The sequence below is a fragment of the Hyla sarda genome, chromosome 3, assembly GCF_029499605.1.
Source record: "Hyla sarda isolate aHylSar1 chromosome 3, aHylSar1.hap1, whole genome shotgun sequence".
NCBI lineage: Eukaryota > Metazoa > Chordata > Amphibia > Anura > Hylidae > Hyla > Hyla sarda.
The window spans coordinates 14536440-14552669 of record NC_079191.1 but is presented as its reverse complement, the minus strand read 5'-3'; the positions used below and the strand labels follow the sequence as shown (position 1 = coordinate 14552669).

Below are 16230 nucleotides of genomic sequence, written 5' to 3'. Positions count from 1 at the left end.
ATGCTACCACTAGAGTGAAAGCACCGCCAACATTCAAAAGTGACCAAAACATCAGCCAGGAAGCATAGGAACTGAGGAGTGGTCTGTGGTCGGTCACCACCTGCAGAACCACTCCTTTATTGGGGGTGTCTTGCTAATTGCCTATAATTTCCACCTGTTGTCTGTTCCATGTGAAATTGATTGTCAATCAGTGTTCTTCCTGAGTGGACAGTGGGATCTCACACAAGTGTCAGTGACTTGGAGTTACATTGTGTTGTGTAAGTGTTCACTTTATTTTTTTGAGCAGTGTATCAATATCCACCTTGATTTGCAAGGCCCCTGCGGTTATATTCCTTGATGACTGCAGGCTTCTTGTATTATATGTGTATTGTTAAGTTGGGGTTATATGTATATATGTTTTATCTACTAACTTCCTAATAAAAGTTATATTTTATTTATTTATGTCTCTTCGAGGTGGGGTTTCTGTCTACCTTAAAGGGATATTCCAGGAAAAAACTTTTTTACATATATATCAACTGGCTCCAGAAAGTTAAACAGATTCGTAAATTACTTCTATAAAAAAATCTTAATCCTTTCAGTACTTATGAGCTTCTGAAGTTAAGGTTGTTCTTTTCTGTCTAAATCCTCTCTGATGACACGTGTCTCGGGAACCGCCCAGTTTAGAAACAAATCCCCATAGCAAACCTCTTCTAAACTGGGCAACTGGTCATCAGAGAGCACTTAGACAGAAAAGATCAACCTTAACTTCAGAAGCTCATAAGTACTGAAAGGATTAAGATTTTTTTTTAATAGAAGTAATTTACAAATCTAAAAAAGAACTTCGTCCGGCACCAAAGTATGGGGTAAAAGGCTTGTCTTTATTTATTCCACAGCAGGTTACATACAGATCAAGATGTCTGACGCGTTTCGCCCTTTACAGGGCTTAATCGTAGACTAGTCTACGATTAAGCCCTGTAAAGGGCGAAACGCGTCAGACATCTTGATCTGTATGTAACCTGCTGTGGAATAAATAAAGACAAGCCTTTTACCCCATACTTTGGTGCCGGACGGAGTTCTTTTCTAGTATAAGGAGTTGCCGGAGGCGGTGCCGGCAGTCCGCTGCACAGGTGTGAGAGGTTTCCGATGCTGGTAAGAGCGGTATCCAAATCCTTTTTAATTTACAATTCTGTTTAACTTTCTGGAGCCAGTTGATATATATATATATATAAAGTATTTTCCTGGAATACCCCTTTAAATGGCTTATCTAACATAGCTAGTTACATATGTGTTAGGTTGTAGGGTTGTGTTGGACATCAGTATTACACAATATCGTTGTCCACTTCTGTGTGTGTTAGGGGCCATTTTTTCTGAGATTACATGGTTAGGTGAGATGGAAACTTACATGTCGGGCAAAGTAATAGAAACTTAGCATCATAATGAAGATCATCACTGTCATGGAGTATTTGGAAGGAACCAGATAAGCCCTGCGAAAGAAGAGAAAAGTAAAATAAATGTAAATTTGTAGGATAACATGTAATCTGCGGATCGCACATAATCTTTAGATCAGATGGAATCATAACAGTAAAATATTTCAATGTCAAATTAGTATTACATCAATAAATATTATGACAGTGACCCCCCGACCTACGATGGCCCCGACATACGATCATTTCACGAACTTCTCGGCTCGGCAGTTGATGACTTTTCCTGAATACATTAGTTCAGCTTTCAGGTGCTCCCGTGGGCTGGAAAAGGTGGATACAGTCTTAGGAGTCTCCTAAGACTGTATCCACCTTTTCCAGCCCACGGGAGCACCTGAAAGCTGAACTAATTTATGCAGGAAAAGGCATCAACTGCCGAGCCGAGAAGTTCGTGACGAATCGAATTTACTGTAAGTTCACTCATCTCTAGTCTCCAACCTGCGGACCTCCAGATGTTGCAAAACTACAACTCCCAGCATGCCCGGACAGCCGTTGGCTGTCCGGGCATTCTGGGAGTTGTAGTTTTGCAACATCTGGAGGTCCGCAGGTTGGAGACCACTGACAGATGTACTGGTTATGAGAACATTGGGTGGGGTCTAGAGAGGAATCATCAAATGGACAATACAATTATAGGGAGAAAGGGGCCCTCCAATGCTGCAGCCTCCCGTCCCTCTGGCCCTGCCTTTTGAGGGTCCCACCTCCTTAAAGGGGTACTCCCGTGGAAAACTTTTTTTTTTTTTTTAATCAACTGGTGCCAGAAAGTTAAACAGATTTGTAAATCACTTCTATTACAAATTCTTAATCCTTCCAGTACTTTTTAGGGGCTGTATACTAAAGAGAAAGAAAAAAAGAAAAAAAAGAAATGCATTTCCTTTGATGTCACGAGCACAGTGCTCTCTGCTGACCTCTGCTGTCCATTTCAGGAACTGTCCAGAGCAGGAGAAAATCCCCCATAGCAAACCTATGCTGCTGTGGACAGTTCCTAAAATGGACAGCAGAGGTCAGCAGAGAGCACTGTGATCATGACATCAGAGGAAATCTAAAAAGTAAAGCATTTTCTCTGTAGTATACAGCCCCTAAAAAGTACTGGAAGGATTAAGATTTTTTTTAATAAAAGTTATTTACAAATCTGTTTAACTTTCTGGCATCAGTTGATTAAAAAAAATAAAAAGTTTTCCACGGGAGTACCCCTTTAACAGGGAGGCCTTGACCACGGTGTTGTTCCCTAATCTCAAATATAGGGAGGGATAAAACAACAACCATGAAAGAACAGAAAAAATGTAGTAGGTACGGGATACTCCAGAACTCTGTGAGAAGCGCTTCGGCGCGCAACGGTCCGTCACCGAGAGGATACCCCCGCGTCTCTCCCCTGTCTTTACACCCCCCCCCCCCCCCGATGTGCCTTTGATCGTTTCGGTCAATAAAGTCAACTTGCATTCAAGGTCCGCTTCTTTTTCCTATTGGATACGTGTTCATAATGTCTTATAGCGTAGCAGCACCTATATGTACCTCCAGCAGTTGCAAGGGGAGAAGTCAAAAAGGGTCCCATCTTTTCCTGTCCTAAAGATACAGAGAGTGGTGCCGAGCTTGCTTCGTTATATAGATTTGCAAATTACTTCTATTAAAATATCTTAATCCTTTCAGTACTTATGAGCTGCTGAAGTTGAGTTGTTCTTTTCTGTCTAAGTGCTCTCTGATGACACCTGTCTCGGGAACCGCCCAGCTTAGAAGCAAATCCCCATAGCAAACCTCTTCTACTCTGTGCAGTTCCCGAGACAGACAGAGATGTCAGCAGAGAGCACTGTTGCCAGACAGAAAACAACAACTCAACTTCAGCAGCTGATAATTATTGGAAGGGTAAAGATTTTTTTAATAGAAGTAATTTACAAATCTGTTAAACTTTCTGGTGCCAGTTGATATAAAAAAAAAAAAAAGTTTTTTCCTGGAATACCCCTTTAATTTGTTCGATGTAACACAGCAGCCTACCTCAAGCCTTTTGGATGTACCTTTCTGTATTTTTGTGGCCCGTTTAGTTTCGTTTGCTTGTTATTTTCTTTGATTTTTGTATTGAAAACTTTCAATTAAAATTACAGTTGGAAAAAAAAATAATCAATGTCCAGGCGCCAGTGTCCCAGCATCCAGGGTAAATGGTAATTGTCCTAAAAATATATTGGTTCCCAATCACCGTTCAAAAAAGTGAAAATGGAAATCATTGCAATTGGAGATAATATTGAGGATGTAAATCTATACCGTAAAGGGAGACACTATCTACCATAAACACACATATATATACCTGGATACTAAAAGTATCCCAATGGCCCAAATGACGAATATATTGTATATCAGTAAATTGAGTCATAGAACAGGTATTAACCATGTAGTCCCGACAGATTACATACAGGGTCACTGCACAAGCCATGAAAAATCCACCCAACTGAGCTACCGATACTCAACTACATGATGGCATGTGAGCAGACCAGAACCAAAGAGATAAGAAGTGCCGGAATGTGTAATGGAAAACTCCAACCAATATGCTTATCCTCCACAGGTAGAGTGCCGGTATAGGGGGATGACATCAGGTAGAGTGCCGGTATAGGGGGATGGCATCAGGTAGAGTGCCGGTATAGGGGGATGACATCAGGTAGAGAGCCGGTATAGGGGGATGGCATCAGGTAGAGTGCCGGTATAGGGGGATGGCATCAGGTAGAGTGCCGGAATAGGTGGATGGCATCAGGTAGAGAGGCTGTATAGGTGGATGGCATCAGGTAGAGAGGCTGTATAGGTGGATGGCATCAGGTAGAGTGCCGGTATAGGGGGATGGCATCAGGTAGAGTGCCGGTATAGGTGGATGGCATCAGGTAGAGAGGCTGTATAGGTGGATGGCATCAGGTAGAGTGCCGGTATAGGTGGATGGCATCAGGTAGAGAGGCTGTATAGGTGGATGGCATCAGGTAGAGTGCCGGTATAGGTGGATGGCATCAGGTAGAGAGGCTGTATAGGGGATGGCATCAGGTAGAGAGCCGGTATAGGTGGATGACATCAGGTAGAGGGCCGGTATAGGTGGATGACATCAGGTAGAGAGCCGGTATAGGTGGATGGCATCAGGTAGAGAGCCGGTATAGGTGGATGGCATCAGGTAGAGAGCCGGTATAGGTGGATGGCATCAGGTAGAGAGGCTGTATAGGGGATGGCATCAGGTAGAGAGTCGGTATAGGTGGATGGCATCAGGTAGAGAGCCGGTATAGGTGGATGGCATCTGGTAGAGAGCCGATATAGGTGGATGGCATCAGGTAGAGTGCCGGTATAGGTGGATGGCATCAGGTAGAGTGGCGGTATAGGTGGATGACATCAAGTAGAGAGCCGGTATAGGTGGATGGCATCAGGTAGAGATCCGGTATAGGTGGATGGCATCAGGTAGAGAGGCTGTATAGGGGATGGCATCAGGTAGAGAGGCGGTATAGGTGGATGGCATCAGGTAGAGAGGCGGTATAGGGGGATGGCATCAGGTAGAGAGGCTGTATAGGTGGATGGCATCAGGTAGAGAGCCGGTATAGGTGGATGGCATCAGGTAGAGAGCCAGAATAGGTGGATGGCATCAGGTAGAGTGCCGGTATAGGTAGATGACATCAAGTAGAGAGCCAGTATAGGTGGATGGCATCAGGTAGAGAGCCGGTATAGGTGGATGGCATCAGGTAGAGAGGCTGTATAGGTGGATGGCATCAGGTAGAGAGGCGGTATAGGTGGATGGCATCAGGTAGAGAGCCGGTATAGGTGGATGGCATCAGGTAGAGAGCCAGAATAGGTGGATGGCATCAGGTAGAGTGCCGGTATAGGTGGATGACATCAAGTAGAGAGCCAGTATAGGTGGATGGCATCAGGTAGAGAGCCGGTATAGGTGGATGGCATCAGGTAGAGAGGCTGTATAGGTGGATGGCATCAGGTAGAGAGGCGGTATAGGTGGATGGCATCAGGTAGAGAGGCGGTATAGGTGGATGGCATCAGGTAGAGAGGCGGAATAGGTGGATGGCATCAGGTAGAGAGGCGGTATAGGTGGATGGCATCAGGTAGAGAGTCGGTATAGGTGGATGGCATCAGGTAGAGAGCCGGTATAGGTGGATGGCATCAGGTAGAGAGCCGGTATAGGTGGATGGCATCAGGTAGAGAGCCGGTATAGGTGGATGGCATCAGGTAGAGAGCCGGTATAGGGGGATGGCATCAGGTAGAGAGGCGGTATAGGTGGATGGCATCAGGTAGAGAGGCGGTATAGGTGGATGGCATCAGGTAGAGAGGCGGTATAGGTGGATGGCATCAGGTAGAGTGCCAATATAGGTGGATGGCATCCGGTAGAGAGCCGGTATAGGTGGATGGCATCAGGTAGAGAGCCAGTATAGGTGGATGGCATCAGGTAGAGAGCCGGTATAGGGGGATGGCATCAGTTAGAGAGCCGGTATAGGGGGATGGCATCAGGTAGAGTGCCGGTATAGGTGGATGGCATCAGGTAGAGTGCCGGTATAGGTGGATGGCATCAGGTAGAGTGCCGGTATAGGTGGATGGCATCAGGTAGAGAGCCGGTATAGGTGGATGACATCAGGTAGAGTGCCGGTATAGGTGGATGGCATCAGGTAGAGAGGCTGTATAGGTGGATGGCATCAGGTTGAGAGCCGGTATAGGTGGATGGCATCAGGTAGAGAGCCGGTATAGGGGGATGGCATCAGGTAGAGAGGCGGTATAGGTGGATGGCATCAGGTAGAGAGGCGGTATAGGTGGATGGCATCAGGTAGAGAGGCGGTATAGGTGGATGGCATCAGGTAGAGTGCCAATATAGGTGGATGGCATCCGGTAGAGAGCCGATATAGGTGGATGGCATCAGGTAGAGAGCCAGTATAGGTGGATGGCATCAGGTAGAGAGCCGGTATAGGGGGATGGCATCAGTTAGAGAGCCGGTATAGGGGGATGGCATCAGGTAGAGTGCCGGTATAGGTGGATGGCATCAGGTAGAGTGCCGGTATAGGTGGATGGCATCAGGTAGAGTGCCGGTATAGGTGGATGGCATCAGGTAGAGAGCCGGTATAGGTGGATGACATCAGGTAGAGTGCCGGTATAGGTGGATGGCATCAGGTAGAGAGGCTGTATAGGTGGATGGCATCAGGTAGAGAGCCGGTATAGGTGGATGGCATCAGGTAGAGTGCCGGTATAGGTGGATGGCATCAGGTAGAGAGGCTGGATAGGGAATGGCATCAGGTAGAGAGCCGGTATAGGTGGATGGCATCAGGTAGAGAGCGGGTATAGGTGGATGGCATCAGGTAGAGAGCCGGTATAGGTGGATGGCATCAGGTAGAGAGCCGGTATAGGTGGATGGCATCAGATAGAGAGCCGGTATAGGGGGATGGCATCAGGTAGAGAGCCGGTATAGGTGGATGGCATCACATAGAGAGCCGGTATAGGTGGATGGCATCAGGTAGAGAGGCGGTATAGGTGGATGGCATCATGTAGAGAGCCGGTATAGGGGGATGGCATCAGGTAGAGAGCCGGTATAGGTGGATGGCATCAGGTAGAGAGGCTGTATAGGTTGATGGCATCAGGTAGAGAGGCTGTATAGGTGGATGGCATCAGGTAGAGAGCCGGTATAGGTGGATGGCATCAGGTAGAGAGCCGGTATAGGTGGATGGCATCACGTAGAGAGCCGGGATAGGTGGATGGCATCATGTAGAGAGGCGGTATAGGTGGATGGCATCACATAGAGAGCCGGGATAGGTGGATGGCATCAGGTAGAGAGGCGGTATAGGTGGATGGCATCATGTAGAGAGCCGGTATAGGTGGATGGCATCAGGTAGAGTGCCGGTATAGGTGGATGGCATCAGGTAGAGAGCCGGTATAGGTGGATGGCATCAGGTAGAGAGCCGGTATAGGTGGATGGCATCAGATAGAGAGCCGGTATAGGTGGATGGCATCAGGTAGAGAGGCGGTATAGGGGGATGGCATCAGGTAGAGAGCCGGTATAGGTGGATGGCATCAGGTAGAGAGCCGGTATAGGTGGATGGCATCAGATAGAGAGCCGATATAGGTGGATGGCATCAGGTAGAGAGGCTGTATAGGGGATGGCATCAGGTAGAGAGCCGGTATAGGTGGATGGCATCAGGTAGAGAGCCGGTATAGGTGGATGGCATCAGGTAGAGAGCCGGTAGAGGGGGATGGCATCAGGTAGAGAGGCTGTATAGGGGATGGCATCAGGTAGAGAGCCAATATAGGGGGATGGCATCAGGTAGAGAGTCGGTATAGGTGGATGGCATCAGGTAGAGAGCCGGTATAGGTTGATGGCATCAGGTAGAGAGCCGGTATAGGTTGATGGCATCAGGTAGAGAGCCGGTATAGGTGGATGGCATCAGGTAGAGAGGCTGTATAGGTGGATGGCATCAGGTAGAGAGGCTGTATAGGTTGATGGCATCAGGTAGAGAGGCTGTATAGGTGGATGGCATCAGGTAGAGAGGCGGTATAGGTGGATGGCATCAGATAGAGAGCCGGTATAGGGGGATGGCATCAGGTAGAGAGCCGGTATAGGTGGATGGCATCAGGTAGAGAGCCAGTATAGGTGGATGGCATCAGATAGAGAGCCGGTATAGGTGGATGGCACCAGGTAGAGAGGCGGTATAGGTGGATGGCATCATGTAGAGAGCCGGTATGGGTGGATGGCATCAGGTAGAGAGGCGGTATAGGGGGATGGCATCAGGTAGAGAGCCGGTATAGGTGGATGGCATCAGGTAGAGAGCTGGTATAGGTTGATGGCATCAGGTAGAGAGCCGGTATAGGTGGATGGCATCAGGTAGAGAGCGGGTATAGGTGGATGGCATCAGGTAGAGAGCCGGTATAGGTGGATGGCATCAGGTAGAAAGGCTGTATAGGTTGATGGCATCAGGTAGAGAGGCTGTATAGGTGGATGGTATCAGGTAGAGAGCCGGTATAGGTGGATGGCATCAGGTAGAGAGGCTGTATAGGTGGATGGCATCAGGTAGAGAGCCGGTATAGGTGGATGGCATCAGGTAGAGAGCCGGTATAGGGGGATGGCATCAGGTAGAGAGCGGGTATAGGTGGATGGCATCAGGTAGAGAGCGGGTATAGGTGGATGGCATCAGATAGAGAGCCGCTTTAGGTGGATGGCATCAGATAGAGAGCCGGTATAGGTGGATGGCATCAGGTAGAGAGCGGGTATAGGTGGATGGCATCAGGTAGAGAGCGGGTATAGGTGGATGGCATCAGATAGAGAGCCGGTATAGGTGGATGGCATCAGATAGAGAGCTGGTATAGGTGGATGGCATCAGGTAGAGAGCCGGTATAGGTGGATGGCATCAGGTAGAGAGCCGGTATAGGTGGATGGCATCAGGTAGAGAGCCGATATAGGTGGATGGCATCAGATAGAGAGCCGGTATAGGTGGATGGCATCAGGTAGAGAGGCGGTATAGGTGGATGGCATCAGGTAGAGAGTCGGTATAGGGGGATGGCATCAGGTAGAGAGGCTGTATAGGGGATGGCATCAGGTAGAGAGCCAATATAGGGGGATGGCATCAGGTATAGAGTCGGTATAGGTGGATGGCATCATGTAGAGAGCGGGTATAGGTGGATGGCATCAGGTAGAGAGGCTGTATAGGTGGATGGCATCAGGTAGAGAGGCTGTATAGGGGATGGCATCAGGTAGAGAGCCGGTATAGGTGGATGGCATCAGGAAGAGAGGCTGTATAGGTGGATGGCATCAGGTAGAGAGGCTGTATAGGTGGATGGCATCAGGTAGAGAGGCTGTATAGGGGATGGCATCAGGTAGAGAGCCGGTATAGGTGGATGGCATCAGGTAGAGAGCCGGTATAGGTGGATGGCATCAGGTAGAGAGCCGGTATAGGTGGATGGCATCAGGTAGAGAGCCGGTATAGGTGGATGGCATCAGGTAGAGAGGCTGTATAGGGGATGGCATCAGGTAGAGAGCCGGTATAGGTGGATGGCATTAGGTAGAGAGCCGGTATAGGTGGATGGCATCAGGTAGAGAGGCTTTATAGGGAATGGCATCAGGTAGAGAGCCAGTATAGGTGGATGGCATCAGGTAGAGAGCCGGTATAGGTGGATGGCATCAGGTAGAGAGCCGGTATAGGGGGATGGCATCAGGTAGAGAGCGGGTATAGGTGGATGGCATCAGGTAGAGAGCGGGTATAGGTGGATGGCATCAGATAGAGAGCCGGTATAGGTGGGTGGCATCAGATAGAGAGCCGGTATAGGTGGATGGCATCAGGTAGAGAGCGGGTATAGGTGGATGGCATCAGGTAGAGAGCGGGTATAGGTGGATGGCATCAGATAGAGAGCCGGTATAGGTGGATGGCATCAGATAGAGAGCCGGTATAGGTGGATGGCATCAGGTAGAGAGCCGGTATAGGTGGATGGCATCAGGTAGAGAGCCGGTATAGGTGGATGGCATCAGGTAGAGAGCCGATATAGGTGGATGGCATCAGATAGAGAGCCGGTATAGGTGGATGGCATAAGGTAGAGAGGCGGTATAGGTGGATGGCATCAGGTAGAGAGTCGGTATAGGGGGATGGCATCAGGTAGAGAGGCTGTATAGGGGATGGCATCAGGTAGAGAGCCAATATAGGGGGATGGCATCAGGTATAGAGTCGGTATAGGTGGATGGCATCATGTAGAGAGCGGGTATAGGTGGATGGCATCAGGTAGAGAGGCTGTATAGGTGTATGGCATCAGGTAGAGAGGCTGTATAGGGGATGGCATCAGGTAGAGAGCCGGTATAGGTGGATGGCATCAGGAAGAGAGGCTGTATAGGTGGATGGCATCAGGTAGAGAGGCTGTATAGGTGGATGGCATCAGGTAGAGAGGCTGTATAGGGGATGGCATCAGGTAGAGAGCCGGTATAGGTGGATGGCATCAGGTAGAGAGCCGGTATAGGTGGATGGCATCAGGTAGAGAGCCGGTATAGGTGGATGGCATCAGGTAGAGAGCCGGTATAGGTGGATGGCATCAGGTAGAGAGCCGGTATAGGTGGATGGCATTAGGTAGAGAGCCGGTATAGGTGGATGGCATCCGGTAGAGAGGCTGTATAGGGAATGGCATCAGGTAGAGAGCCGGTATAGGGGGATTGCGTCAGTTGGAAATCAGTATCTGGGCATAAGATGACCTTTTTTTTTTTATTTTGGGGTTACATCTTATTCATGACCCCACCATATTTTAGCACAGATGATATGAAGACATTTGTTTCAGTATAGAGCATTAAAGGGGTACACCGGTGGAAAACTTATTTTTTTTAATCAACTGGTGCCAGAAAGTTAAACAGATTTGTAAATTACTTCTATTAAAAAATCTTTTAACAGCTGCTGTATACTACAGAGGAAATTCTTTTCTTTTTGGAACACAGAGCTCTCTGCTGAATCACGAGCACAGTGCTCTCTACTGACATCTCTGTCCATTTTAAGAACTATCCAGAGTAGGAGAAAATCCCCTTAGCAAACAGTTCCTAAAATGGACAGAGATGTCAGCAGAGAGCACTGTGCTCGTGATTCAGCAGAGAGCTCTGTGTTCCAAAAAGAAAATAATTTCCTCTGTAGTATACAGCAGTTCATAAGTACTGGAAGGATTAAGATTTCTTAATAGAAGTAACTTACAAATCTGTTTAACTTTCTGGCACCAGTTGATTAAAAAAAAAAAGTTTTCCACCGGAGTAACCCTTTAATAGACATTGTGCCCAATGTGTGTGTGTATAGAGGGGGGGGGGGGGGGGGGGGGGACTGGTTCCCCAGCATGGCAAGAGTCCAAGTCCAGTCCATGTCACTTTCAATCAAGCAGGGTAGGTGGATGCAGGCAGGCTGTATGGCAGTGTTTAAAAAGACATGGGCTGGACTTACCTGGGTTCTTACCATGCTGAGTAAGAAGGATATATAGACGATGTTTTTGTATAAAGGATATGTGGATATGTAGACGATGTTTTTAGCATGAATTATAGATATGTGAAATATTTCAGTATGGATAATATATAGACAATATTTTAGTATTGAAGATATATAGAGGATGTTTTATTATTGAGGATCTATAGATGATAGGTAGATGATGTTTTATTATGGAGGACATATAGACAACATTTTATTATAGAGGATCTATAGATGATGTTTTATTATGAAGGATATAAGGACAGTGTTTCAGTATTGAGGAAAAATTATGTTTTAGTATAATATATATATATATATATATATATTTCAGGATATCCATGATATTTTAGTATAAAAAGATATACAGACAATGTTTCAGTATGGTAATACATAGATGATGAATAGACAGTGGTTAATGTTTTATTAAAGCTGATAGGGTTTATGGTGTCTATAGGTTTCTTGTTTTGTTTTAGTTATCTCTCTTCTTAATGTGAGCCATGAGAGGACTACCTCTGCCATGATAGGACTACCTCTGCCATGATAGGACTACCTCGGCCATGATAGGACTACCTCTGCCATGATAGGACTACCTCTGCCATGATAGGACTACCTCTGCCATGATAGGACTACCTCAGCCATGATATGACTACCTCTGCCATGATAGGACTATCTCTGCCATGATAGGACTACCTCAGCTATGATAGGGCTACCTCGGCCATGATAGGACTACCTCGGCCATGATAGGACTACCTCTGCCATGATAGGACTATCTCTGCCATGATAGGACTACCTCAGCTATGATAGGGCTACCTCGGCCATGATAGGACTACCTCGGCCATGATAGGACTACCTCTGCCATGATAGGACTACCTCTGCCATGATAGGACTACCTCTGCCATGATAGGACTACCTCTGCCATGATAGGACTACCTCGGCCATGATAGGACTACCTTGGCCATGATAGGACTACCTCTGCCATGATAGGACTACCTCTGCCATGATAGGACCACCCCCTTATCACTCCAACCCTATCCAACATGGGTAACTGTCGTCAATTTTAACAATAACCGTAAGTTAATACTCACACGTAGCTATTGAAGCGCTTCCTGTCGTAATCGTCAAAAATCGGCCTCCAGGCGTAAATGTTGACAACGCCAACAGCGATAGTGATCATCAGCATGAGGGTGAGCTTCACCATGTGGCTGACCTGAACCAACATGATGGTGGCGATCAGAGCGAGGACTGCAATGTAGCTGTAATATTTGGGGTTCTCCACACAGCCCCAAGATTCGGATGACTGCATTGTGCTGTTGTAGGAGCTGGAGTAGTACTGCAGGCAGCTGAGCTGTGAGGAAATAAGACAGGATACAGTGTGGCTCCTAGATCACAGCTACGGTATACATAACATAGAGGCAACCTGCATGGCTGCTATGAGGCCCCATAGCCGAGGACAGCCCATGCTGGTTCCCATCCTATTTTAATGGTTCTCGAGAACCTTCTCTTCCGGGCCTATAAAATTAGCAAACAAGGTGGTGGGGAATTGGCCTAATTTTTATGTAAATTAAATAGGGGTGTCAATTCTTCCTGAAGGTTGTCAGGGGTGTGATGTGTTAGACCATTGTAATCTGTGCTATGGGGCCTGCTTGCATCTAGGTATGCCCTTGTTCACATATTGCGTTCTTATTTATGTATGTGGATTCCCTATCTATTGGGTCATTGGCACCATTGCTTCAATCAGGATGTTGGTCAATGTAGGTAATTTGCTCTCTATTTTGTTTTTATAACTATCTAATAAAAGTTATGTTTTAGGTGCTCAAACTTTAATTTTCTTACCATATCCACAATATCCGCCATAGTTAGAATGAAGATGGCTGACATCGCCCAAGTGTTTCTCGCCCATCTGGTACGGTCAATCCAAGTGGAAAATGCAACCAACTTTTTAGGGAAAACCTATGATATTAGGAAAAAAAGACAAAGGTATTGAAAGAGCTTTATTCGTCATTCAGTCGTCATTACAAATCATACGAAGCATGGCAGTACAATATACAGCACAGGTTCCCTAAGCTATACACCGTACCACATGCTACGCTAACACTCCGCTCCATCACTCAATATCGGAGAAACAAAGTAGAAAAACAACCATACTTTACAGTCTGTGATCGGGGAGGGGTGTGGGAACAATGGGGGTTGGATCACATGGTCGAACTACTGGGCCAACATATGGGGACGTATGGGAAGCAGTGGGACGTTAATCCTCCTCTTCTTCATCGACGTTCGGACGGTCCAAGATGACAACAAAAAGACCAAAGATCCGGTCGTTGTAAAGTATCTTTTATCTCACACCATATGATTGTTGCCCAGTTATTAGAAGGGGCCATGCCTTGCCAGCTTTACATAAGGATAGTCTCTTACCCTGGGAAAAATGGCTGCCAGTGAACAGATGGTAAGAACCAAGAGTAGGATTTCCCCAATGACAAACGTTACGTAGTTGGCGACCAACCTGAGAAGACAAGGAGACAACTTTAACTGATGATGACCACATTATCACCATCACAGATCACCCTCTCTCCCTGACTGTGGGGCCCATCTACTATACTCCTATCAGGCAGGAGAAGTTGGCTATATGGCTGTCATTACGTAGGTTCTGATGTTCTGAGTTGTGACTGGAGCTGCCCTTTAAGAGGTAATTGATTTCGTGGCAGGTCGCGTACGATCATTTACACTGGTGAATGGACTTACATGGGATCTATGAGCATCTGGACCACAGCTGTGAAGAGGAGGACAACACAGGAACAGCTGAACGCCGCACCACTTTGCTTCTCCTTCTCCACCGAGAAACGGGTTTCCATCTCCGGGTTGATGAATCTCATTGACAGGCGGTAGGTATACTTCCCTTTCAAGCTAAGGAGACAAACAGTTTAATTCGACAGGAGCCCATGGTTTGATAATACAAGATATAGCAAAGAAACCTGAGCATTGTGATCCTGAGAGAGGTTGTGACAGAGTCAGGTGGGTGCTACATAAGCCCAGGGAGTCAGGTGTATTTATAATAAACAAACAGGTTCTCCGCCCATGCAGAGCATAGCATTAAGTTCTTAACCAATCCAGAGCATAGTAAGAAGGTCTCCTCCACTGCAGAGCATAGTATTAAGTTCTTCACCCCTAAAGAGCATAGTATTAAAGGGGTACTCCACTGCTCAGCATTCGGAACAAACTGTTCAGAATGCTGGAGCCGGCGCCAGGTGCTCGTGACGTCATAGCCCTGCCCCCTCATGACGTCACACCCCGTCCCCTCAATGCAAGTCTATGGGAGGGGGCGTGACGCCCCCTCCCATAGACTTGCATTGAGGGGGCGGAGCGTGACGTCATGAGGGGAGCGGGGCTATGACATCACGAGCTCCTGGCGCCGGCTCCAGCGTTCGGAACAGTTTGTTCCGAATGCTGAGCAGAGGAGTACCCCTTTAAGTTCTCCACCGCTGCAGAGCATAGTATTAAGTTCTCAACCAATACAGACCATATTAAAGGGGTACTCCGGTGGAAAACTTTATTATTTTTTTTTTTTTATCAACTGGTGCCAGAAAATTAAACAGATTTGTAAATTACTTCTATTAAAAAATCTTAATCCTTCCAATACATTTTATGGGCTGTATACTACAGAGGAAATGCTTTTCTTTTTGGATTTCTCTGATGTCACGACCACAGTGCTCTCTGCTGACCTCTGCTGTCCATTTTAGGAACTGTCCAGAGCAGCATATGTTTGCTATGGGGATTTTCTCCTACTCTGGACAGTTCCTAAAATGGACAGCAGAGGTCAGCAGAGAGCACTGTGGTCGTGACATCAGAGAAATCCAAAAAGAAAAGCATTTCTTCTGTTGTATACAGCCCCTAAAAAGTACTGGAAGGATTAAAAAATTTTAATAGAAGTAATTTACAAATCTGTTTAACTTTCTGGCACCAGTTGATTTAAAAAAATAAAAAAAGTTTTGCACAGGAGTACCCCTTTAAATCCACTGGTGCCAGAAAGTTAAACAGATTTGTAAATTACTTCTATTAAAAAATCTTAATCCATCTAGTACTTATTAGCTGCTGAATACTACAGAGGAAATTATTTTCTTTTTGGAACACAGAGCTCTCTGCTGACATCTCTGTCCATTTTAAGAACTATCCAGAGTAGAAGAAAATCCCCATAGCAAACATATGCTGCTCTGGACAGTTCCCAAAATGTCAGCAGAGAGCACTGTGGTCATGATGTCAGCAGAGAGCTCTGTGTTCCAAAAGGAAAATAATTTCCTCTGCAGTATTCAGCAGCTAATAAGTACTAGAAGGATGAAGATATTTTAATAGAAGTAATTTACAAATCTGTTTAATTTTCTGGCACCAGTTGATTTAAAAAAAAAAAAAAAAGTTTTCCATCCGGAGTACCCCTTTAAGAAGGTCTCCACCCATACAGAGTATAGTATTAAAGGGGTATTCCAGGAAAAAACTTTTTTTTATATATCAACTGGCTCCAGAAAGTTCAGATTTGTAAATTACTTCTTTTAAAAAATCTTGATCCTTTCAGTACTTATGAGCTTCTGAAGTTAAGGTTGTTCTTTTCTGTCTAAGTGCTCTCTGATGACACGTGTCTCGGGAACCGCCCAGTTTAGAAGCAAATCCCCATAGCAAACCTCTTTTAAACTGGGCGAGACACGTGTCATCAGAGAGGACTTAGACAGAAAAGAACAACCTTAACTTCAGAAGCTCATAAGTACTGAAAGGATTAAGATTTTTTAATAGAAGTAATTTACAAATCTGTTTAACTTTCTGGAGCCAGTTGATATAGATATATATATATATATATATATATATATATATATATA

General features: G+C 46.2%; 1 protein-coding gene across 4 annotated transcripts in view; it reads right to left on the bottom strand.

Moving 5' to 3' along the window:
* The window catches only part of ADCY3 (adenylate cyclase 3), a 209818-nt gene that overhangs the window by 16727 nt on the left and 176861 nt on the right, over positions 1–16230 (bottom strand). For all 4 annotated transcript variants that reach the window (XM_056563787.1, XM_056563788.1, XM_056563789.1 and 1 more), the window contains exons 10-14: positions 14111–14272; positions 13784–13871; positions 13205–13321; positions 12457–12716; positions 1382–1463 (exon numbers count right to left, since the gene is read on the bottom strand). In XM_056563787.1, the coding sequence (XP_056419762.1) occupies positions 1382–1463; positions 12457–12716; positions 13205–13321; positions 13784–13871; positions 14111–14272 (709 nt within the window). The remainder of the gene's footprint in view (positions 1–1381; positions 1464–12456; positions 12717–13204; positions 13322–13783; positions 13872–14110; positions 14273–16230) is intronic.